This window comes from Gobius niger, assembly GCF_951799975.1.
Source record: "Gobius niger genome assembly, chromosome: 13".
Classification (NCBI taxonomy): Eukaryota; Metazoa; Chordata; class Actinopteri; order Gobiiformes; family Gobiidae; genus Gobius; species Gobius niger.
Genome location: NC_136864.1, coordinates 19899690 through 19924284, shown reverse-complemented (window position 1 = coordinate 19924284; position 24595 = coordinate 19899690). Strand labels below are relative to the sequence as shown.

The 24595-nt window shown below is 39.8% G+C and overlaps 5 protein-coding genes across 6 annotated transcripts in view; 3 read left to right on the top strand and 2 right to left on the bottom strand.

Annotated features, from left to right (window-relative positions):
- The first annotated feature begins 289 nt into the window (after positions 1-289).
- Positions 290-3650, top strand: scg2b (secretogranin II b). The gene is made up of 2 exons (XM_079569994.1): positions 290-444; positions 1132-3650. The coding sequence occupies exon 2, from the start codon at positions 1149-1151 to the stop codon at positions 2889-2891; it is 1743 nt and encodes a 580-aa protein (XP_079426120.1). The 5' UTR covers positions 290-444; positions 1132-1148; the 3' UTR covers positions 2892-3650.
- ap1s3b (adaptor related protein complex 1 subunit sigma 3b) lies at positions 2995-8174 on the bottom strand. 2 transcript variants are annotated; one of them, XM_079570025.1, is made up of 6 exons: positions 8036-8174; positions 6989-7167; positions 6776-6884; positions 6170-6307; positions 4339-4400; positions 2995-4184 (listed from the first exon to the last, which is right to left on the bottom strand). In XM_079570025.1, exons 1-5 carry the CDS (start codon positions 8036-8038, stop codon positions 4359-4361), a joined length of 471 nt encoding a protein of 156 aa, XP_079426151.1. In that variant the 5' UTR covers positions 8039-8174; the 3' UTR covers positions 2995-4184; positions 4339-4358. The 2 variants fall into 2 exon arrangements, with proteins under 2 accessions (XP_079426151.1, XP_079426152.1); XM_079570026.1 differs by lacking the exon at positions 4339-4400 and having other exon boundaries at positions 8036-8172.
- A 210-nt stretch (positions 8175-8384) lies between these two features.
- On the top strand, positions 8385-10509 carry LOC306973168 (dehydrogenase/reductase SDR family member 12-like). The gene is made up of 10 exons (XM_079570018.1): positions 8385-8577; positions 8783-8916; positions 8991-9073; positions 9164-9259; positions 9348-9429; positions 9503-9564; positions 9662-9766; positions 9825-9915; positions 9975-10112; positions 10188-10509. Exons 1-10 carry the CDS (start codon positions 8522-8524, stop codon positions 10355-10357), a joined length of 1017 nt encoding a protein of 338 aa, XP_079426144.1. The 5' UTR covers positions 8385-8521; the 3' UTR covers positions 10358-10509.
- Positions 10510-10756: 247 nt separating this feature from the next.
- LOC306973159 (cullin-3-like) lies at positions 10757-16610 on the bottom strand. Its single transcript, XM_079569989.1, has 16 exons — positions 16309-16610; positions 15159-15356; positions 14969-15082; positions 14504-14664; positions 14315-14429; positions 14010-14238; positions 13781-13926; positions 13502-13678; positions 13243-13413; positions 13049-13156; positions 12849-12973; positions 12681-12777; positions 11935-12069; positions 11619-11805; positions 11331-11476; positions 10757-11245 (listed from the first exon to the last, which is right to left on the bottom strand). The coding sequence occupies exons 1-16, from the start codon at positions 16366-16368 to the stop codon at positions 11114-11116; spliced, it is 2301 nt and encodes a 766-aa protein (XP_079426115.1). The 5' UTR covers positions 16369-16610; the 3' UTR covers positions 10757-11113.
- Positions 16611-24067: 7457 nt separating this feature from the next.
- Positions 24068-24595, top strand: part of mbnl1 (muscleblind-like splicing regulator 1) — a 33202-nt gene continuing 32674 nt past the window's right edge. The window contains exon 1 of the mRNA XM_079570009.1: positions 24068-24152. The gene's annotated coding sequence lies outside the window, so the exon portion shown is untranslated. The remainder of the gene's footprint in view (positions 24153-24595) is intronic.

Below are 24595 nucleotides of genomic sequence, written 5' to 3'. Positions count from 1 at the left end.
AGCATATTTGATAAGCTACACGTTCTGCATATCTCCATAGGTCCACAGTCAGAATGCCAATGTCACTGAAAGCTGAAAAATATTGACAAGACAGCACTGACGTCACAGCTTCTGGCATGAAAGCAATTCCCAATACATTCACTACCTGGATACTTATTAAAGGATTTTTCCAGCCAATAGCTGTCCGCTGAGAATCTGAAACGCAGAGCTATTTTTAAAAACAGCCTGCGTTTTAGCATACCTTACCCAAGCCTGAATCATTTATATGGATTTCTCCTCCTCCTCTCCGCCTCTTGAGCAAGGCTATTGCGTACGTACACTGCTATGACGCGCTGGTCAGGTGTCGCCTCTTATAACGAGGGGAGCTGTCCAAGTGCTGAAAACAGAATCGCACGAGAGGGGATGCCATACACTTTCGCTACTGTCTGAGCTCCATCGCCAAAGGTAAGGCACAGAGATTATTACACAATTCAGAGCAAATACCGTTAGTTAAACTAGGTAACAATTGATAATCAGGCCTTTCTAAATCAACCCAAATATAAACAAAACAATAGCCGGAAAGCATGCGTTAATAAAATAACGACCACGGAAAGATATATAGGGGAATTAATAAACGTAGGCAACTGTTGAGATAAACACGGTGGATTCTGTTGTTTAGTACCTTTGGCCGCTCTCAAGATGAATGCTATTGTTGTCAGTAATCGCTCGTGAGTGACTCATCCTTCGCCGTGAATGCGTCGTCTCTGTGTCGTGAAAGGCATGGATACAGCTCCCGCGTCAAAACAGACGGTCTTTCATAAAAGACATGCTGTCTGATTTGGCTTCAAGGTTTGCTCAGTAACAATAATGGACAACATCTGGAACGAAACCATGTCGGGTTACAGATCCTACATATTTTTCCGAATCCCACAACCATCACCTGGGGATTCTTTCACTTAGGCTTCCCTAAAACGATTTGAAGGGACAGGCAGCAGTAATTACAGAAGGCCGATTTGTAAAAATAGTAGAATAGAATAATATCACATTATCCAGCATATTTTTTTATTTTATTCTATAGTCAATTTAACTGTTTAAAACAAGGCTTTAAAGTCAACTTGATGTATTAACAATGCACTTTTCTTTGTTTTACAGGTAGTAAAAAGCCTATAATGCTGCATATCCACCACATGTTGCCCACGGGGGGAGCGGCGCTCCTGCTCGTTGTCCTGCAGTTCATGAGCGCCACTCAGGCTGCATCTCTCCCTCGCCACTATAGGCTGCGAGGCGGGGATGGTGATGTCCAGCCAGCCCCGGATATGATGAAAGCCCTGGAATACATCGAGAACCTGAAACAGCGGAACGAGGGCCGGGGTGAGCCCGCGGACTATGATGAAGTAGAGAAGTTCCGTGTCTTGCTTCAGCTGGCATCACAGCAGCAGCAGGACGAAGCCGCACCGGGCACACTCCAGAGGCAAGACATCACTGCTGAGCAGCTTATGAAAGCTCTGCTCCGCTCTCTTCAGGGTGAACCGAGAAGTAGCCCTGCAACATCCAGGAACGACAGGCGCACGCACAGGCACCGCACCAAAGAAACGGAGACGCCCGCGAGTCCTCCTGCTGATTACAGCAACACCCCACGGGCGCACAAGAAATACCCCCTAATGTTTGAGGATGAGGAAAATACAGATGCGTCAAAACGGGCAACGGAGGACTTGGATGAGCAATACACGCCCCAAAGCCTTGCGAACCTGCGATCCATCTTTGATGAACTGGGGCGCATGCCTATGGCGCAGAAGAGAGCTGTGCAGGGCGAAGACGAAGACCAAGAGGAGGACGCACTGAGCTTAAGAAGCCAAGCGTATGAGGATGTAGCTGGGGGGGAGGAATGGGTCCCTGTAGAGGAGAGGGAGGAGACCGAGGAGATGGTGAATAACAGCCGTGAGGAAGTGGACCGGGCCACAGATCCGGACAGTGAGGAGGAAGTGGAGGAAGTTCAGCGCAGGGCCAACCAAGACCAAGATGAGGCCGATGACGACACTAAACTGGTGGACTATTACCTGCTCAAAGTGTTGGAGATGAGCGACCAGTCGCAGAAAAAGAGAGACCTGGAGGCCGAGCAGAAAAAGAGGCTCATCCGTCCTTCCATTGTGGATCCACGCAGGGTCAAAGATCTGCTGGAGCTGTCCCTCAAGCTCCACGTCCCACCACAGGACCTCATTGACATGCTGCTCACAGAAGAGTTCAGGAAGCTGCACCGCGATCCCCAGGGTTCCTCCCGCTTCGCCACCACCGGACAGACCCCCAAAATCCGATACTACAGCCGCAGGCTGCCCGTGAAAAGTAAGACCCAGCCAGAGGATATGGACAGGGAGGACTTCCTTGACATAATCGGAGTGGAGACCATCAGTAATGAGTACCCAGTGATCCAGCGGCCCATGAAAACCTCTCCATCTTCAGGCAGGATCTCCTCAGTTCCAGTGTTGAGCCCTGGGTCAGTCAAAATTCCACCCCCGTCAGGACGCAGAGAGAATCTGTTCCTTTCTGAGCTCAACAAAATGCCACTCAAGCGTCAAAGCGAGGACGACGACGACGAAGGCGACGATGTTGAAGATGAGGTGACCACGTACCTGGCGGCCAAAATCCTCACAGAATACCCCAACACCATCAACAAGAGGGACACCCAGGCGCAACTGAAAGGACAGTTCCCGTTTGAGCTTTACGAGAAAGCCATGAAGGACTTCTTAGATCAAAACGAGAAAAGACCAGTGGCCAAGAGGGAGACCGAAGTTACTGCCATTGAGAATGTTAACCCCACAGAAATGCAGAAAGAAGCGACGCCTGACAAGACACAAGCTCCACAAACAGCCACCGAAAAGGGAGAGAATAAGGAGAAAGTAGTCGCGGGAATGTAGATTAAAAGATGGGTGATCAGACGCACGAGTTCAAGGTTTTAGTATTTATACAGTCTTAAAATAAGTTTGGTGGACGTGATCTAGTTTACAGATTTTTATTATAATAACTTTAGCCGGTATTATATCTACCCTAATGAAGGAGATCTATAGCAATTTTACCTTTGTAAAATATATAAATATATCTAAGTCCCTATACTTGCTGCAGGAATGTTCTAGAGACCTTACGAGATTTGAAGGTACAATCTACAGAATAGCTTGGTCTGTGCCTGTCATTGCCAAATCTAAACTCTAATGTATATGAAACCAAAAGTGACGTTGTGGTGTTGTTTGTTTACATAAAATGGTGTTTGTAAACAGAAAACTGGCCTATATTTTCAAATGTAATCCAGAGTAATGATAATATTTTTCATGTAGGCTATGTCAAGAGTATGTATTCAGTAGTAAAAATGCTGCCTAGGCCTTTCGAACTAAAGCTAATGAGACTCTATCCTTTTGAGACGACACTATGAAAAGATATCTTGAGGCGAAAAAGCCAATATACATTGAGCTGAGAACAAATGTTGTATTCAGGGTTAGTGAAGTTATTGTTATGAATATCTGAGTTTGATGAGACCGTCGCCTGCCTTCCAACCCTTTCATACTGCATATTGTTGGCCTAACAGTGGTTGTGCTATGTACGCTCATTTTTAAACCATTTTGTACATGTTCAACAAAGTGTATTGAATCACAGAATAAAGCATCAGCTGTATTATTTTTCTCCTTGCTGTGTTCAGTCGCCTTATTAAAACAGGTTTTAGGTGATTTGAATGACAACACAGGAGTAAAAACAACACAAGTGGCATGCTTGTTTCAAAAACATTTTAATTTTGAGCTATGTGACAAATTGCACATTTAAAAATTACCATACTAGCAAATTGCAGGCCACGCACAGGTTACCTCTAAAATACATGTGAAAACAACAAATCAATGAATATCAGAAAACTTTCCTTGCCATATAGTGAATATTTACAAAGCGGTTTAATAAACCTCTCATTAAATCACAAAGTGTAAATCTAAATACACAATAAAGTCCCTGATCGTGTCATTTCTATAAGCTGTTGTGCACTCAGTAAAAACATTTTAGAAAAGAAAAACATTCAATCTTGATAAAGCAGTGTTATTGACTGAAGACAAACAAACTTCCTTTTTAAAAATAAGTATCCATTTCCAAATACAGTACAGTAAACTCTTCATATAGTAAAGTCCATCATTGCCAGGTTAGAATGCCGGCTTGCTCATGTACTCCTCCATGGTCTGAGGAAAGGCAGAAAAGAGAAGGTAGACAGGTGATTGCCACATAATAACATCCCGATAAATATTGACCGTAAGCACTACACCACACACCACCTGCTACAAAGTGCTGAGGACACACTAAAAAGAACACACTAACACAAGCAGAGCATCTAACCTTTCTGTCCATATTCATGGTCATCCAAACAGCTCCACCTCATACCACTCATTGTTGTAATCCTGAAGTGATAATGGTCAAAATTAATGGAAGGCTACACTGCACATACAAGTATCTCAGGTATCTCTAAGGTGTTAAGTGAGCCTTATTCACAAGACGCAAAACAAAAAGCACCAGATTTCTTATACTACACTGTACCACACACACACACACACACGTTACACAAGAGGAGGCAAAGGGCTACACCTACAAAGTGATCACGGGGTGAAAACCAGTCCTACACTCTCCATACGGTGGGTTCAAAACGTTTTCAGACCATGTAAGTTTACTATGTAGTAGTCTGATACTACCAACCATGAACATTTTGGAGGCATGGTTGTTGACTCGTTAGGCCTTTTGCATCACAGCATGAAGACACTAGGTGCATTTCCTGCCATGGGGCCCAACAGTATGTGGAGTTTGCAGCTCCGTGTGTCTGGATTGGGTTTTCTCAGGGTGAGCTAAAACCTCCTGGTAATTATGACCAAGATTCTGGCTCAAGATCCGGAGATGGCTTCCTGGCCACTGGACAAAATTGCTTACTAAGAAACCCATACTCACTACCCCACAATAAAATATAGGGAAAGTACAAACGTAAACAGATTTTGAAAAATGGACGGCAAAGTATACATATACTCTTAGTAACCAGGCCCATCCCTGACTAGCTTCCAAGATTTGACAAGATTTGGTGACATGGCTATTCATGGTATTCATTGCCCATGATACAGAAAGGTACAGCCTCAAATTCTGAATAATTCTGTGGAATAATAAAGAGTTTAATAAATAAATAAATAAAAATTGAACATTGTCAGTATCAGACTTCTTCATAAAAAACATGGGAATAAATTGAAGGGTATGAATTCTTCTTGAACCCACGGTGAGCCAGAGCGAAGGAGAGATGCACTGAGACAGACACAGCAGAGGCAAAACAGTAGCTACAAACCACGGGCCTTTTAGCTACAAGGAGGCGAAGACGCAGACACCAGGGAGTGAACAGCACCATTGTTAATTGATCTCATTACGCCACTTGTTTGCTACGATGTTTACATGCCACACACAAAGTCAAATCTAGTCAATAAGGCGACTGAGGAGAGCAACGCGGACCCTGCTTCACATTACTGATCCCGAAGATATATGATTAATATAATAGAGGATTACAACACACGCCCCAACTTCAAAATGATTGGACACTTATTTACTCACGCTCTGCTTTTGCATTAATTTGTGTTCCGTGTGGAAACTTGTTATATCCTCAAGTTAGCCTCAGTTTATGTATCAGACAAGAACTCACGGAGAAGACAGTTTATCAGAGATTATGTAAATTCTCCAGACAGACACAATGTCTGTATTTTACTGACTCAGATTTAGCACAGCAATCTGTTCTCAAAAGCATAACATTTATATAATTCCGTTCAGACGTGTGCTTCCTATTGGTTTCAGAAGAACATGGCTCTTTCGCCCTGCGGTTTTGGCTCTTCAACTTTAGAGAAATATGGCCAGGCAAATGTTTTGTCATGCCTTGATTTAGTACTGGTTTAGTCCCATGTAAACGCAATGCACTAATCAAAATCAGTTGCGGTGCTTTTAGGATGTTTAAGAATATTTTTGTAACACGCCGCATCAAAAAGGTTGCTTTAGTTAGTCTAGTACAGTTAAATCACAGTTATCATGGCCATTTACCAACCATTGTATCCAATTTAAACTCGTATTTTACAGTGTCTCAACCATTTTGGACTTGGGGCTGTACATTGTTGATTAGAGAGACCACCACCCAAGCTTAGAGTTGACTCACCTCCTGTAACATATCAGAGTTCTCGATGCAGCGGTTAATGGTCTGTTTGGATGTTTCCTGGATTTCTCCACTCATTAGAAATTCATCAAGGATAAAATAGGCTTTCTCAAAGTTAAATATTATGTCCAGCTCACACACCTAAGAGAAGGCAGTTTTAAAGCATTAGCAATAATGGCACTTCCCATGTGACATCTTTCACATTTCATGGTAGTGTTAATGTAGCTAGTTTGGGATGTACTGCCAGAAAATCACTATAAATAAACACGTTTTATGTCAATGAAAGTGGACAAACTGGCGACCATGCATGTTTCAAATAAAGGACAATTTGCTAGAGAAGCTATTAAACTGTTACACTTTTTTTTTTTTTTTTTGCAGTGAGGGAGTTTCCATTCCTAAAATCTGATCATCTGTGACCTTAAGTATCATGTTGTGTGAGATCCCACACTTGGAAAAAAACGCTTTATTTGATTTTTTCAAGCTACTTACTTTGGTAGCTTTGTTTTTGTTTGTGTAACACTTAATGACACTTAATTAAAAGTGACTTACATCATCATAAAACATTTTCAAAACAACTCAATCATAATATTAAAAGCATAAGTGTAATACATTGCCAAAGTACTTGTCCAGCAGCTCCACATAGCGATGGATGACCTCGAGACCTAGCAGCTCATTCTCCTGGCTTTCCACCCCCAAGCAGAAATACAAGCTGGCGTACCTTCAGATAAGAAAAAAATGAGACACATGAGACACATTATTGTCGGTAAGGTGAGATGGGAGCATGAATGAAACTAATTTGGTACCTCTTGGGGACAAACCTACCGCTTATAAATAATCTTCAAGTCTTTCCAGTGCAGGAAGTTGCATGTCCGCGGTTGCCGTGCCAACACCATGGTGGTCATATCCCTGATAATCTTCTTCTTCTCTCGCTCCGACAGAGGTGTGTACCATTTCTGCAGACGGAGTTTCCCCTGGCGACTGAAGAGGAGCAGGAAGCGCATCTGTCAAGACAGGGGAGAAGCTGGGTCGAAGGTGGCACGATGCAATGTTACTACAGACAACATGTAGGTCAATGAGTAACCTGCTGTACACGCATAACCTGAGCCACATGAGCATCAGAAACAAAGAGCCTAGAACTAAAAGGAAGAGACAAAGGAGAGGAAAGAGTGGACCTTCATTTTGATAGATGGAGCTTCACATAATCACACTCAATTTCATCCTTATAAAACATGGCTAGTCTACTTTTAGAAACCGTGGAAAGGTTTGTGTGCATGTGGTATTTCAAAATGCAGTAAAATGTAATAAGTAGCTTTTTGGAAAATAAAAAGATTACTGGTACAACCTCGCATTTTAGTTTGAAGCACAACTTGCTGAGTGACGTTGCTCAATAACATTGGGAATGCCACAATTGTCAATCATACATTATTTATGTGTTCTAGCGGAGAGACCTGGAGAAGCTATGGGTTAGGCCTACGACTCAGGAACATCACTATAATCAAACGACTTGGTTAAGTTTAATATCATTTCATTTCTACTGTTCTGGATCAGTCGGTCTGAGAAGCATTGAGCTGCCACAATGACAGCCGCTGCAACCCGGAAAGTCACGAAACCTGTTTTACTGGAGAAAATAAACACCACTCACAGCCATAGTTTCACTCGTTAAGAAAAACATATTAAGTCACTATTAAATGATAATATTAATAGCCTTAACATTTTTCTGAATAGTTTTGGGGAGAAACATCCAGACATGCCTTACATTAAGTGATGATGTACTTCCACTTTAGCTTTAGCTAAACCTCTCAACAGGTGCAACAGGTGAATGACCGAGATCACATAACCTAATACACGAAAGTGAAAAAAAACACTTACCATTTTGACGCAGGCAAAAAGAAGCTACAACGTTGAGGGAAATATTTACAAACAAGTAATAAAACCCTCACAAAGGGTCGAATAAATCAACAGAGAGCATATCTGTCCGTCGTCTACAACGCTCGGTGCGAAAGTTCATAAACTCCGCCCTGCTGCTGCTGCTGCTGCTGCTGCACGAGCAGGAAACTACATCAAACCACCCCCGCCTTTCACCAGGCTACATTGTAGTCATATATTTCTTCAGTTAAAATGATAAATGGGGCACGCTTGGCATGCTACAGGCGCACGGCTCGAGTAATAACACCATATGAATGAGACAGCCTTTTTTGGGGGGCTGAGTAACTGTTGTTCTTTTGTGTCGCCAGTAGAGAGCAGCACTGAGAGGACTTTCTCCATATTTCCTCCCATTGAAAACTACTCATCTGCCCACAAGCTGAAAAGGAAGGAACGAGATAACTGCAACTTGTCAAGGATTTCTTCCAGATAATGTCTCTGTACCGCAATGCTGTGTGGTTTCTCAATGGAATTCAACAATACACAAGGTTAGTAGCCTAGTGCATCTTTACTACTTGACTAAAGTGCAATTAAATTATATGATCTAACTTTTAAATTTTGTTTAGGATTTTCCACCTCAATTATTCATTTATTCATCTGTTTTTAAGTTTTACCACAACACACACTTTTATTCTACTTATCATTTTGACTTTCAAAGTGTATATTCCCCCCTCCCTCCCCTCCAATTAAAAGAAAGGGGTATGAGACAGCTTCAAGACATTTTGATTCACATGATCTGGACGTATCAGTTGTGGGAAGATCCTTTATGGTCACTGGAGCCAACAGTGGTATTGGGAGAGTGACTGCAATGGCTATAGCCAAGAAAGGTGCCCAATAATAATGCTTGAAATAATACTAAAAGAATAGTTTGCCACTTTATTGTTTCTTACTGTGGTTTCAGGTGGGACTGTTCATATGGTGTGCAGAAACTCAGACAAAGCTGAGGAGGCCAGGGCAGATATAATCAGAGAGTCAGGAAACACAGTGAGTGTGCACTGGGCTTGAAATCTCATTTCAACTCAGTACTTTAATGATCTAACACTGAGTTCTAATCAGTGTTCACTTTTCTTTAAGGAGGTACACGTCCACATTGTAGATATGTCAGAGACACGACGAGTGTGGGAGTTTGCAGAAACCTTTAGAAAGGAGTACACCTCCTTAAATGTTTTAGTGGGTATCTACTTTATATACTCAAATAGAAATGTTGGCCTATGACACCGAGATCTACACTGTTAAACAATCTTGTGTCATTTGGCAGATAAACAATGCAGGCTGCATGTTGCACAACAGAGAGCTGAATGCCGACGGGCTGGAGAAAAATTTTGCCACCAACACCATGGGTGAGACTTAACTCAGACGTCCAATGACTATGTCCTGACTTTTAAGAAGTGTGATCCTTTGTATTATATCCAGGAGTATATGTGCTCACGCGAACGCTCATACCCCTTATGCAGAAGAGCAGGGATCCAAGGGTGGTATGGCCAGACAATCATTCGTGCAACTCAATACAATGTCTCTGTTGTCCATTCATTTGCAGCTAAGCATACTGCTCTGCTTCTCCACACTTGTTAGATCACTGTGTCGTCAGGCGGTATGCTTGTTCAGAACCTCAAAGCTGATGACTTGCAGTCAGAGAAAGGTCACTTTGATGGAGTTATGGCCTATGCCCAAAATAAGGTATGAAACAAGTGCTGATGCCGATTATCATAAGGCCAATATTGTTTTTTACTTTCAGAGACAGCAGGTGGTGCTAACAAGGCAGTGGGCCAAAGCTAACCCAGTCATACATTTCTCTGTGATGCATTCAGGCTGGGTGGACACTCCAGGTAATATCAGAAGTGTTGTTACAAAGCTTTTGTGAAAACTGTCAATTGTTTGCCACTAGCCGTGTCTACTTCAATGCCGGAGTTTCACAGAATGATGGAGGGCAGACTGCGCACTATGGAGGAGGGGGCGGACACTGTTATTTGGTTGGCTTTGTGCAGAGCTGCTTCAAGGACCAGAAGTGGACAGTTTTTTCAAGGTGTAATGAATTTAAATTGTTTCTACATAACGTTCTGTGAATGTATACTAATGTACTGTTAACACTGATTTGCAGACCGTAAACCAGTTCTAGTCCATTTGCCTCTGGCCTGGACTCGCAGCTCTTCTGAAGATATTCAGAGTTTCATGGCACAATTGGAGGCCCTAGCCAATGCTATACAATCAAAACAGCCAGATATACTTCCCAGTAGTTCTCTTGATCTCACCAAACCTTTATCAGTTTGAGTTAAACTGCTACTTGCACTGTCATATTTTCATTACTAATCCTTTGCTCCTAACTTTTAAATAAGGTTCATGATAACTTGGGCATTCTGTATGGTTTGGGCCAAACAAATTCTAAATAAATGATTCCTTCACAAGCATTTTGTACACATTGTCTGGATCACTCTGTACCTGTAAATAACACCTTGCACCTTACATTCAAATAAAGCAGCACCAGAGTATGTCTCCCAGAAACACCCTGAGGAAGTCAAATGACTAGCTTGCCAACTGTTGATACCCAATTTGACAGTATTCAAAAAAGAAAAGAAAAAGGAAACTTAGATAGCCAAAGGGCCAGGAGCAAATTGCATTAGTGATGAAGGTGGCTTAAAACATAAATAAAAAAATACTGCAACAGTTATATTTTTTGACAATCCATGTTTGCCATTTTTAATAATTGTATTTATGGAAACAAAAAATGAATGTGGTGCATTCACATGTCCCCAAAGACTTCTCAGCAACTTTGATCTCTATTAGGGTAAACAGTGAAAAACTTGATAAAACCACATTAAAAGTCACAGGGAAGACCAAATTAAAAATCATAAGGGGAGATTTTTTATGCCAGTTTATTCCTCATTCAAGTGTGTTTGCGGTGTTTAAAAGTTGATGAACCGAGTCAACATTTGTCTTCCAAGAAATCTTCCAGTCCATGAAAAACAGCAGTCCAAATAAAGCGAATCCCATTTCCAGTCTCTTACCTCCTCTCATCAGTAAAAGTCTTTATGCAACATAGGTGTATACTTTCCGATCCTCTGGTGTTCTTGCCAAGTATTCTCTTTCTATAAGTCCTTCAATACGCTTTTTTATAACCACAGGACTGGGGAGAAAACGGGCTCGGAGCTGCTGAGTCACCTGTAAACAGCCACATAATGCAGTGAGCAACAAAAGTTACATTAAAAACAGGTGATAAATTTGAAGCAATGATGTAATTTCCTACTTCTGCAACCAAAACATTATGCTGCATCTTCTTTCGCGACTTCATAATTCGAACAATGGCAGCTTCAATTTCATGCTTTCTGTCATCATCCACCTTTTGTCGAGTTTCTTTCCGTTCAGGATCTGATTCTCCTTGTTTTGCAGCAACTGAATCAAAGTAGAAATCAATATAATTACAAAAAAAGTAATATTAATTAAAATAAATCAATAAAATAATAACTAAAAAAAAGAAACAAAAAGAATAAGAATGTTTTGATCGATCAAACAGTCTCTTAGAATACAGACAGACCTGTTTGGATTTTCACTCTGTGGAGCTTGGAAGTAAACTGATCATTAACTGTAAACACGTGGCCATTTTCAATCTCCTTAGACTTGGGCTCCTTGGTGAGAACTCTCTGAGTGGGCTTTCCACAGGCTAAAGATTGCAATGCTCGCACCAGCTCTCGCTCTGGAATATCTGTCTCTTGTTGGATTTCCTATATATAAAAAAAAAGGGTTAAATACCATGTAGAATTACTCTACATTTGCAAATGCAATCTGTTGGACTTTTACATAAAATTATTTTCAGGGACATGGTAGACTCGCTATTGAAGTTTTGTCCTCACCTCAAATGTGCACTTTTCTCTGTTATTGAAAAGCATAAGGATCGTCATCTGGAAGGTGGAAACTTGCAGTATGTGCTTGCGGGTGTTGGTGCCTGTGACTTGGGCACCACCAACGCCCAATTCTGAACCATCCTCCTGCACACAGTATTTAAAAGGTGACTTTAAGGCTCGTCTTACTAAACTTAACATCACAAGTTTACAGAGTTAAAGAGTTTCCGAGAGGACGCTAACACACGACAAAGTGCAAGGGTGTTTTTTCTTTTTTGTAACAAAGCTGAGCGCTTCCTACTCAGTTTTAGTGGACTTTATAAAGAATGTTGTGTTTGAAGGGAGGCGCTCATTATGTCCGCTTCGCTCCGTGCACTGCTATACTGTATACGATAAGCCCCGAGCCTACACCCGCCCTGATGGCTCTCAGGCCTAACAATGTTTCGGTTTTCGCGGGTACCATTAACTATATATTTTCAGAAAGCTCTCGCGCATGCCCACCTACTGGTGAGTCATGGATAGGCAACCGGGCCCTCAGTCACCCATTGACTTTGATCAGCTCTAGAAACTGCTGTCCAATTACAATGTTCATTTTTCTAATGTGTAAAACGAGGACTGTGTGAGTATGTTTGAGGGGAGGTGAGCACCTTGCGCTCTTTTGTGTGTTATACGATTATAAGAGCCCCTTTCCCAGCCCTGATGGCACTTGGGCCCAACTATTAGATGTCTTTTTCAAAATTTGAGGCTCATGCACGTACCTTCTTAACTGCACCATAGAAAGTTGCATTTAGGTCTGCCCCGCCCATGTGGTGTTGCAGCGTGAGCTGTCTACCACTGTGCTTAGCGAGGTAAAACCTTTAAAACAGAATATACCACATCAATTACAATACAATACAATTACAGATTAGATGAAATCAAGGCATTACCTTCTGAACACTTCAAAAGCATGTCTGGGAGCAGGAGGGATGTTGCATTTGGGAGTTGCTGACTGTGTAGGCCAATAGCCAGTAGTAAGAACTCTTACAATAAGGTCCACTCCACTCAGTGATGCCTACCACACGTTAGGAGGGGTTTACAAACGCTGTCTACATTTGTTACATGTCACTATAGTGGCCTTTCATCTTACCGATGTAGTCTGAATGTGCTGCCTGAATTCATCCATGGTAGTGTTTGAGATGCTCATGTCTCTAAACATGCCTTCCAGTTTTGATGTGAACTGACAGCCACATTCAGTCTGCAAGACAAGAAAAGATTCAGATTCAGTTGTAAGCATTAAAATACAAATTTGGTTAAACAATGTAATATATAGGCAAGTTTTACCTTTAGCTTAGAAATCATATTCTTTTCTGAGTCATCTGAAACACTCTTGTTGCTCAAAAGCCTACGACCAAGATGCTGCTTGTAATATCTTTCAAACACATCTTTTTCTTGCATGAACCTAAACAACACCATGGCTTTGTCAAGGATTGACTCCACTTCCTGTTCAGTCAGCTACTCAAGAAAGAAACGCACACTTGTAAACTATTCACCCAAAATTATGAGTCATCATTGGCAAGTAACATGCAAGTAACATACTTACCCCTTTAACGCCCTTTTTGAGCTTGTCATCAATAAACAGTGACAAATACTCAGGTGAGCGAGAGTTGAGGTTGAGAAAATACTCAAAATCTCCAGCAATAGTTTGTTTGAAGAGTCTGTCGTTGTTAAAGGACTCGAGGAGGAAGCGGTCAAACCTTGTCTTTAGATCTAACAAACCCTGTCAGGCACAAGGCAAGAAACGTATTTATTTCTGCGTTTACAGAATTATTGTCAATAAATACATTCTATTATTCTGCTGTTTGTAGGAGCTGTACAGTACCTGTATATAGTCCACAGGGTTCTTGCCTTCTCCCTCTTCTGACACAAGTGCTTTGCCTTGCTCCCTTAAGTATGCACTCATACACTCACACATTGTTTTCAAGCCGTTTGGCACACGACTGAATAATTTGTACATGCAAGCCAAGTCTAGAAGGAAGAATTAATGCATTGTAAAATTAGGTGGCAGAACTTTCAACTTTTAACGTTTCATTAAAATATTTTAAATTTACCTTCAGTCTTCCCATTTTTGAGCATATGTACAAGCCCAGAGTTTTCCATCTCCACAATGGTTTTCATGTGTTTGGAAATTAATTCTCGCTCAACAACCTTTACAATGGGCTCTTCGGTGGACTTGTCCAAGCAATGCATGACCCTCTCGATCTCCTCATTGATCCTGGCCTCAACTTTCTTAATGTACACACTGGCACTGTTTTCAGCCAAGAACTTTTGGCTCTCCATCTAGTTTCACATGATTGACTATTTTATTATACGTTTTTCAGAAACACATGGATAAAATGAATATATTGTCTATTACCTGGAAGAATTCAGCTGACATATCCAAGAACGGGCTTTCAAAGTCCTCCTCATACACAGTTCTGCCATCCAAGCCAAGAATCATCAGCATCTGACAAGCATTCCTTATGGCTCCCCTTCAATGTAAAATAAACGCTTATTTATCCAAACAGAGCATTATATATCAAGGATGCAAAATTAAAATAAATACCTATCAACAACCTCTCCCTTCCGCTCACGCGCAATCATGTCTAGTAATGTCTGTCGGAGATGGTCTCGAATGCAGCCATAGCGCACAACCTGGTCTCTGAATATGATCAGACCAAGGTTGTACACATTCTCTACATTATTTTGCTGAACATAGACTCGGTCCTGGGTCAAACAAAAAAACACACAAAATTTAAAGTTGGACTGTCTCAATTAAAGAACCACTGTGCCTGATCTGTTTTTTGGTCTACACTTTTGTTTTCTCCATTTTATTTTCTTCCTCTTGAAATTGTGCTTTGTGTTATTGTTTGAGTTTGGGGTAAAGTTACATTACAATTCTGTCTCATCTAAAAAAGCTAAAGCTTACAGTTTCCAACAAACATTTTCTCTGAGGCAAATGCATCAAACAATTTTAAGAAACCCATTTCATGCGTGTGACTAGATTTGTCGGCAGCATGGTCTTTCTTACCATATACATAAGGATGTCTCTGATCATAACCATAGCAGTTTGATGGTCATTCCAGGCTTGATTCAACGTTTGCAGAAAATTGTTATTCAAAGAATTAAGCACATCCTCGCGTACCTGCAGACAAAATACATATTTCAATTAAATCTATGTTCTAATTATAAAGCCAATACTTTGAGACCAAAGTATTTACTTTGTTAATGAGATGCTCAGTGACCACCTCCCGCAGACCAGTGTAGAGCTTTTCCCCATGTTTGTGGAGAACCATGGTGTAGGCATTCCTGTACAGCTCCTCAAAACTCAGCCCACTGTTGTTCTTCCTCTGGATCTCCTGGATGGCATTTTTGAGAAGGTCCCATATGTTGTTCACATACTTCTCATCCATTGTCATCTAGTAAGCACAAGTTTAAATTATTTGCACGAAGAGCAGATAAATAAGAGGAAATTAATTAGTGCAAAAAATAAATGAATAAATCCCCTAATCTACAGACCATATGTATTTTTCAGAGCTCTTAACTGTGTATGTCAATATACAATGTTTCTTTGAAGTCTACACGATTATGAAGCAATGAGATGAGATGATATCCATGTAGTCTTTAATCCAAAACCATTAATCAGATGTGTATTTGTGGTGCTGCATTTATCTTTAAAGCAGAATGTTTAGTGAAACAGTGACATGGCATGTGCATGTGGGTGAATATAGGCGACTGGTTAAAATGTATGCCCTGTAAATGGACATTGCCATGTCCCAAAACTAAATTTGAGTCTATTCTGATATTAGATGGTAGAAGTAGTTACCCACTTTACCACAAAGACAAACATTGGACAGCTTCTGACATTGTTGTAAACACCCTATTTTCACAACAGACATTCATTCATTTAGCCAGAGAAGTTGACAGCCTCTATGCAAACACCAAAATAATGTCATACATAACAATGTGGTGATACAGAGCTGCAGAAAGACCAAAGAGGCCTTGCGTTGCCATAGCGCTGTGTGGGTGCAACTTATCTTGTCAAGTAACGTTAAGTGAGCTAGCATTTCGGGCCTGCTCATGTTAACCAAGCTAAGCTTCATCGACTATCCACGACTAGCTACACCTGAACAATGCGAACTATTAACTTACATTTGCAGATGAAACAAGACAGCGACATCTTCAATGGTGGAAAGCTGAACTGTGCCTTAATGCTAGAGGCTTTTTTAGAACATTTGCTACGACAGTTGTTGTTGTTATCGTTTGAGAAGCTAGCTCGGATATCTGCTAGCATAGAAATACTATTTTCAGCTAACGTTATATTCTCACATATTTGGTCTTCAACTCTGTAAAGGTTAAATAAATACTCACAGGAAAAGCTCGTATCCTCATCTTGGTGTCTTTCTTGGTGCCGCCTTTTAGGTTGGACATGATTAGTTTTAAGTGCCGTTTCCTAATTACCTTTAAGACTACATTAAAATGCGATTACTAGTTTGTCTATCACGCCAGAAAAATGGCAGGAAACTCGGTAACCTTCCCTTTATGATCTATGCTAGGTAGTCCCGTAATGTTGTTGTTGTCACTCGGTTTCTGCTTTCGGGTGAGGCTAGTGTGCTAGTAGCTAGTGAGCAGTTATGGCGGATGGGCATGGTTCGACTGCGCAAGGCAGAACTCTCGCGACATTCCTATTATAAACAACTGACAGACAGGTGCACGCAGGGCGCACGCAACAGGTAAATGGGCAGTTTTAAAGATATATGCAAAACGTTTGAGTCATGGTTAAACTATTTTTTTGCTTGGCTGACATGTACATTATTCACGCCGAAACTGTTGGGCAAAAATGAGGCACTGCCAAATCGAGGCGTTTATCATGGTAAATTACCTAATTATGTGAAATGAGCTAGACAAGCTTGAGAGATGATACCACATGTTTATTCTCCACCAAAAATGTCTATATATATGTATGTGCAATGATTTTTTAAAGGCAATCGTGAATTAAAACTTCAATGTGGTCTAGCTAGTTGACAGCCGAGCTGATAATAACTTTTATTATTATTATCATTATTATGGATTTTTTATTGTTTGACTTTTTCTTCTATTGGCAAAATGGGAGCTGCCCTGTTTTCAATAGTCTTTATATTTGTGTTATTTTATAAAATAAGCCTTGTTCCTATCAATAATAAACAAAACGAGGCCAAGAACAGTACTATGTTTATTTTTTACTACAAAATCATATGTCAACATCAATTCAAGTGGCCTTAATGGCTATTGAGAAGGTTTTCATAATGAATGTTGGCCAATGTTGGGGTCAAGCCCTGATTTCCTTGTGTTGTCCAGGTGCAAGCCATGGATGGGGGAAGACCATATATCATATTACTGCCACACTGGAAGAGGTAAAAGCAATTAATCAATTCAATTCAATTAATATACACAACATACACATTAAGATTCCGCAAAATTACTTCTACTTTAGTAATATTATAATGAATTATCTGTACTCTGTATCTGTACTAAAATAGTTACTCGTTCCACAGTGAGTACATCTTTCAGTGGCAAAAGCTTCATGTTGACACATAAATTTAATGTTGTATATTTTTCTGTGGAAATACTGGGAGTTCACATTATTTCATGTTTTGTTTCTCATGATTAAAACTATTGAATCGTAAATCAAACTTTTACGCTCAAACAATTAGTACACACATTACTCAAGTGGCATTTTGGCCATAAGTTTCCTTTTTTTCTAGGCCACAGACATCGGGCAGCAAAACACAAAAAAAGATGCAAATGGTGATCCATAACAAAAAAAACAAAACAAAAAAAAACATTTTTGGGGAGCCTTAATGTGCACATGATGACGCACAGCGAGGAAGAAGCTTAACAACCCTCCTCAAAAACAGCAATTTGTACACTTCCCCAGCTTTAAGTCATTGTTTATTTGACAACAACAATCGGCCTCGTATTCATGGTTTAGTATCCAGATTAAATCAGGCTGCGTTTGTTGAGTGAAATGTTGCAATGTGATCACACACATGGCACTCCAAACTTGCCTATGTACAGTTGTGCTCAAAAGTTTACATACCCTGGCAGAATTTTTTCATTTTTTGACTATTTTTCAAAGAATATGAAAGATAACACAAAAAGTTTTTTTTTTTTTCACCCATAGGTAGTGGTTGTGAGAAGCCATTTATGGTGAAACAACCGAGTTTGCTATTTTTTAAACATTAATGTACCAAAATGACCCTTGTTGACAACAAAAAAGAGCACCATACCTATTGTGAAAAATGGAGAATAAAGTGATGTCCCCTTCGTGTCCATCTCAGTAAGTTGTTTCACCATAAATGACTTCACACAACCACTACCTATGAGTGGTTATGTTTCATATTCTTTGAAAAGTACTCAAAAATTCAGCCAGGGTATGTAATCCTTTGAGCACAACTGTATTTCCTTTCAATATTTGACGTGAGTACATTTATTTGCATTTATTTCCCCCCAATGTAATACTTTATTTTTAATTAATTGTATTTAAATTAATTGTGGGATTGTAAGATGAAGTCCTTTTAGAGCAAAGATTTACTGACAATTTCAAGCTTTAGAGGTAGTTTCTGAGACATTAAAAGGTCTTCAATAATATTGTTTATTGCAATATTTTCCTGCCTCAATATATCAAACTTCAAATTTGGTCCTTGTGACAGACCTTGCTGCAGCTCACAGACAGAGCTGGAACAGGGGCAGAGATGATACAGGCCAAAGAGGGACTGGGGCCCCACAGCAGAGGGACTGAGGGGGCCCACTGTTCATAGTGTATCCGATTTTATGATGTAAAAAGCAAAACAAAATTCCCACTGTCTTAAAATGAAATATCTAAATGACATTTATTCATATGTCTAAAATCCTGGCTATGGACCACAGGTACATTTTTACTGTTACTTGAGTAATTATTTTGGTCACTACTTTGTGTCATCTTATTTCAAAGTAATGCTACTCTCACTTGAGTATTTGTTGTAGCTTCTGGAAACTAAAGCTTCTGGAGGAAACCCATCCAGGCACACATGAAAGGGTAAGGTAGACTCTGCTGCCCTCTTCTGTAGAGCTACACTAACAACTACACAAGAAAAGAAAATCATATTATAGTACATAACTATACTCTTGTGTTGTTTTAGTCAAGTGTTTTTGTATTATTTTTAATCAATCAATCAAAATGTGTTTGTATGAATAGATAGGCTTTTATTGCAGAGTCTTGGTGCTTCATGGAGCGCAATCAAATCAGAGCAATAAAAATAGACAACAATAATTAAAAAAACAAAATTTATTTCAAAATGCCAGCAGTGACATTACAATATTGATAGACAAAAGAACAATAATAAATAAAACCCATTCAAAAGTCAAACCTCAAGCTGTGTTAAAAGCCAACCAAGGAATAAAGAGGTGTGTTTTAAAATGAACAAGTGCAAGTGATTCTGACCAAGGTGCAGGGGCAGTGCATTCCATATAGGATGACAGCAAAAGAGTGGTTGACTCAGGTTTTCCTCTTTGCTCTAGGAACATCCAAAAAGGAGTGATCTGCTGACCTGACAGAGCGTGCAGGGGTAAAGGGCTGCAGCAGGTCAGACAGATACTGAAGAACAAGACCATGCTAAAAAGCTAAAGGACTGGCTCCCCATTGCTTATCATATTCATAGATAGATAGATAGATAGATAGATAGATAGATAGATAGATAGATAGATAGATAGATAGATAGATAGATAGATAGATAGATAGATAGATAGATAGATAGATAGATAGATAGATAGATAGATAGATAGATAGATAGATAGATAACAATTAATTCATAATGTAACCTTGTAAACCTAGTGCAATAAAATTAACTTATTTTCACTATTACCTTACAATGCCAGCAGGAGGCGTATTATACAGTTCGCTGTTCATCCTACAGCAGAAGAGTAAACCCAGTGGCTGAGAAAGTGCTGCATTTAAAAGTGGTGGGCCAGAGGCAATTGATTTTCTTTTTTATGTGATTACATATGCAAAATTTAATACAATGTGTTCGATTTCAGCTCTTTTTGTGGAGGTTATTTGCCTTGCAAACATGACACCATGGGTCAAGACAAAAGCACCTCCTCCAGAATACTGCACTCATCATTTTGGCCAAGATGCTGTTGACCTGCTGCCAACACCACAAAACAGGACAAGTAATTTAATTTGCCACTGCTGTCGACCTTGAAGAGGAGAATGTAGGCTAACAGAATCCCAATAGGGAGAGCTGGAAGAAACCGCCCGGGGAGCTGTGAGGAGGGCCATGCTGTTCCACTGGTAACATCACACACTATCTACTCACCTCTATGGGAGTGTGTTTGACCTTCACGTTTAAAATCAGCACTAGATTTTATATTGTGTGATTACTCGGACGCAATTAATACATTGTTTTAAAAAAGTCATACAATTTGATGCTGGAATATAAAAGATGAATATATTGAATAGATTTAAAGGTCACTGGGTCACAGACATATTGTAATGAGTCTGTTTAAATGAATTTTTTTTAAAATGTTTTTTACTTATTTATCCATTCTTATTCGATACTTGGTCACATAGATTGTCACTACATTGATTATATTATGTGTTTTCCCTGATTTCTGACACCTCTAAGCTATTACTCACGCTATGATTAGACAAACTGACTAATATCCAGCTGTGTCATATAACATGATACGAATGAGGACTGGAGTTATAGGTTGTCCAACCGTGACATAATAAATATCTCTGGTGAAAATATCGTGGGTCCGAATTCAATCTTGGTCATAAAATCTATATTTAAAGCCTTGGAGACTAAACTGTTCTGCAGAGAGCAGACATTTTAGACTCAACTATCCCACACCCATTAATTGAAATGCCATTAATTTAAATATGTATTTAATAATACATTTATTTTCTATAATATGATTATAAAAACAATATACTCTTTGTTTTTATGGATACTCTAGAACATCTCACAAATGGAATAGAAAAAAACACATTTATTTTAATTTGGTAAAAGATAAAATAAAACTCACAACAATAGGTCGTCCTCCAGATGGTTTGCTTTGATAACCCACACTCTTTTGTTATTATGTTATGAACTTAACTATAGTTTAGGTGTTCTAATTATGTAGCAAAATACAACTTTGAATTTTCCCTTGTGAGCTTTAACTTAAAAAAAAGTTAATGGTTTTAACATTTTGTTCTTTACTCTTCAGTGTGCCTGTGCTCAGATGGAGACCACTTTTCCAAACCATTTGGCACAGTGTTTAATGATATAGCTTTTAGCCACATTCCCATCCACCAACCTCCATAATGACTCACTAATGATAGGCTACGTTTGTTTTTCTTTTCCTCTCTCCTCTGTTTTGTCATCCTATAGGCCAATGCTGCACTCCCTCTGGACATCCTTCTCCAAGGAAGACGATGGCAGCAGTTGGGCACTGGCTTCTGGAGAAAGTATTTGTTGACTTTTCCACGTAGACTGGTACTCTGTAGGGGAGCAGGCTGTTATTTATGGCTCTGAGTCTTACGTGATTGGTTGAGAGGAGATATAATAAAAATCTAGAGTGCGCTTAGCTAGTTTTGGAGTCACAATAGATGCCAGTTCACCCGTTGCTAGGTTACCCAATAGAGCTTCTAATATTATATAGATTATACTTATGATTGTGTGTGACGACACTGCTACAGCTGTTCTTCTGCTGTCCATTTTTCTGTTGATATTGTACTTGATTTGAACCTCTCCATGGACTGTAAAAGATCTCTCATATTGTAACTCATTCACTAGGCCCTCATCAGCGACATGGCTAAATTTCCTTGACAGACGGGGACCTTGAATTTACTAATAGGATTATGTTAGTTTGAACTGCCTTGTCTCTGTCATTACTTACTTTCGATTTTGTGCAGTACCATTAGGGTAGCGGTGGTCAAGACGAGAATTTATTTTCACCATAGATTTCTAATTTTGAATTTGAATCCGCACTAAGGAGAACATGTAAAGAGAATATGAGTATGTAATGGTGGAACATACAGTAGCAGGGCCAGAACTCAGTGCATACAGTCTGTACATTTGGATTCAGGATAGTTTGTTTACTTTGTGTGGCTCACATGGCCTGATCATGATGGAGGGAAAAACACTTTTAGTTTAACAGAATCATGTTTCATTGCAGGCTTGAAGTTTGTTAAAGATTGCATGACACAAGATCAGAACCTCGCTGGGTAATATAAGTAAAGTGTTTATGATCAGGCACATCTTCACACCTGATTACTAGTATGTGAAGCCAAGCAGTTGTGATATTAAGCTATAGACTTGTAGTACCATTTTTCTCTCTTCCCTTGACTGCAACCATTTTAATGAGTTCAATATGAATATGATGAATTGTAAAGAAGAGAATACAAAATGGAGTGCTTTTGACACTGGAAGTTTTGACAGCAAAGTAATGAATTGTTGGTGTTACTGTATACAAATTCTGTCACCTGAGAAACCCTCCTCTTGTTTAGCGCCTTAGTGCATCCAAGAACACTGTAGTGCCACTTCCAGACCACTGTATCCCAGGAGCCCTAAAAAGGGAAGGGAGTCTCACAGACAGCTTGTGGTGGAGAAGCAGCTAAATTAGGTCTTGTTTCATTGACACAGTCTCTGGAGTCTCAAACCCCTCAGAGCCTTCAGGAGAGGAGGCCAGGCTGGTTCCCTCACGCCCGCGTATGCACCCTCCAGGCTTTGAGTGAGCTGAAGTTTTAGTTTATCATGTGAGGGCTTAAAGAGCAGTGGTTCTCAAACTTTTGACGCTCCCAAACACCTCAGAAAATATTTGACCAGGAACCACCATGTCTACACCAGGAAACATAAATGCATCACTAAAGCATGATTTCACTTATCTTGACCAGTGGTTCTCGTACCTCAGTTTGAGAACAACTGTCATAGAGGCATCATTTTCATTTTAAACAGAAGAAGACCGATTTTCAGAACAAATAATATAATATAAGTTTTACTACTCAACATTGATACTCTTTTGGGTTCTTGCAGTGCTTGTGACATCACCTGCATACCCTCTGTTCCAATTAAAAGAAAAAGTACAAACACCCAAAAGCACCATTAATCCATAATATAATTTACACATTTACTTTTATATATGCTTAATTAATTCTTAGATGTAAAGCTTTCTTTGTTAAAATGAAGATAACAAAACAGGTTATGAGCAAGTACTTGCCTAATTGTTAACCTTAATTATAACATAGATATAAAGCATGAAATAAATGTATTCAAAAAGTGATTTATACACACACACATTTTAAATGTACTGTATATGATAAAGAAAATGTACATATGAAAATATGGATTAAAATGTTTACTAGTGGAATAAAAAGAGTTAATTAACCCTGCGTTATCAATAATAAGTGATTTTACTGAATGATTTTAAATCCATTATGTAATCATGCATTATCGTGTGCTTGTGTGCTTTTGCTGTGCTGTCCATCTTGATTGAGCTTGTCTCTTTCTCCGCGCTGCAGTGGGAGACAGGTGCTGAGTGCTGCTGAGTGCTGCTGCTTGTGTGGGCTCCAGGGGCCTGCTTCAACATTCCTGTGATGGGTTGATAGACACTGTCCTTTGGGGAGAAAGAGGAGGAGTCCAAAAGCATATGGGGAACTGAGGAGGTAAGAGAAATTCAGTGACTGGGGTACATTTCCCCTTTCATTTCAAGCTGCCTCTTAACAACAGCCTTTACCACACTTCCTCAATTACAAAGTTGACCCATTGCTAATCTTTCTTGCTGCAAACTGCTCTGTCGTCACACTTCCTCTTTTTTACCTTACTATTAGCTTGTGCTTATCCTCCATAGAACACATTACTGACAGCATGGCATTTGTGTTTATAAAGGGGAAGTTTTGCGAGTACAGTGGGGCCATGAATGTGCTTTATTTGGCATGGATAGATAATGCAAGCAGAAGATGCAAATGAGATAAGAAGTGGTTGTCATGGTGACTTGATGTTGCGCAGTGATCGTTCGCTGTAAACCTGACCACATTTGTGGTATGGCCGTTGCCAAGCAGAAGGTGCTATAACAGTATGAGAGAGTGAGTGAACTAGCGGTAGAGGGAAATGAAGACGTTAGCTGTCCCACAATTCATTGCGACTGTTAACTTGTGTTGAAGTGGCTTTTTGTCTGTCCCAGTGGCTCGTCAGCACTACACAGACATACAGGTAAGCTCGCAGGGTTAACATTTACACTTTTTAACATTTGTAAATGTACGAGGCTACGTACTGTGTTTAATAGTGTGTTTTTTAAAACTACTAGACTGAAGTTATTTGCTACATCGTTATTTATTTAGTTTGAAATTGAACGCACTTCATAAATAGAATAGATAGATATATATGTTAAAAGATGAGAGGTGTTCTGCACATTACACACGTATGCATAACGGTGTCATATGGGGACATGACAGAGTGCTATTTCCTCTCAGGTTATTTCGGTGCAACTACTTTTCCTCATTGAGCGTAAAAGTGGAAAGATGACAAGAGAAAGCCACAAAGCAATCAGACATTTCACAATTACTATAGACCCAATGGAATTTGTCACCACCAACTTTTCGCGTTTAATCCTTGACCTTTTTTTTTTTTTTTTTGTATGAGCAAAAAACATACAA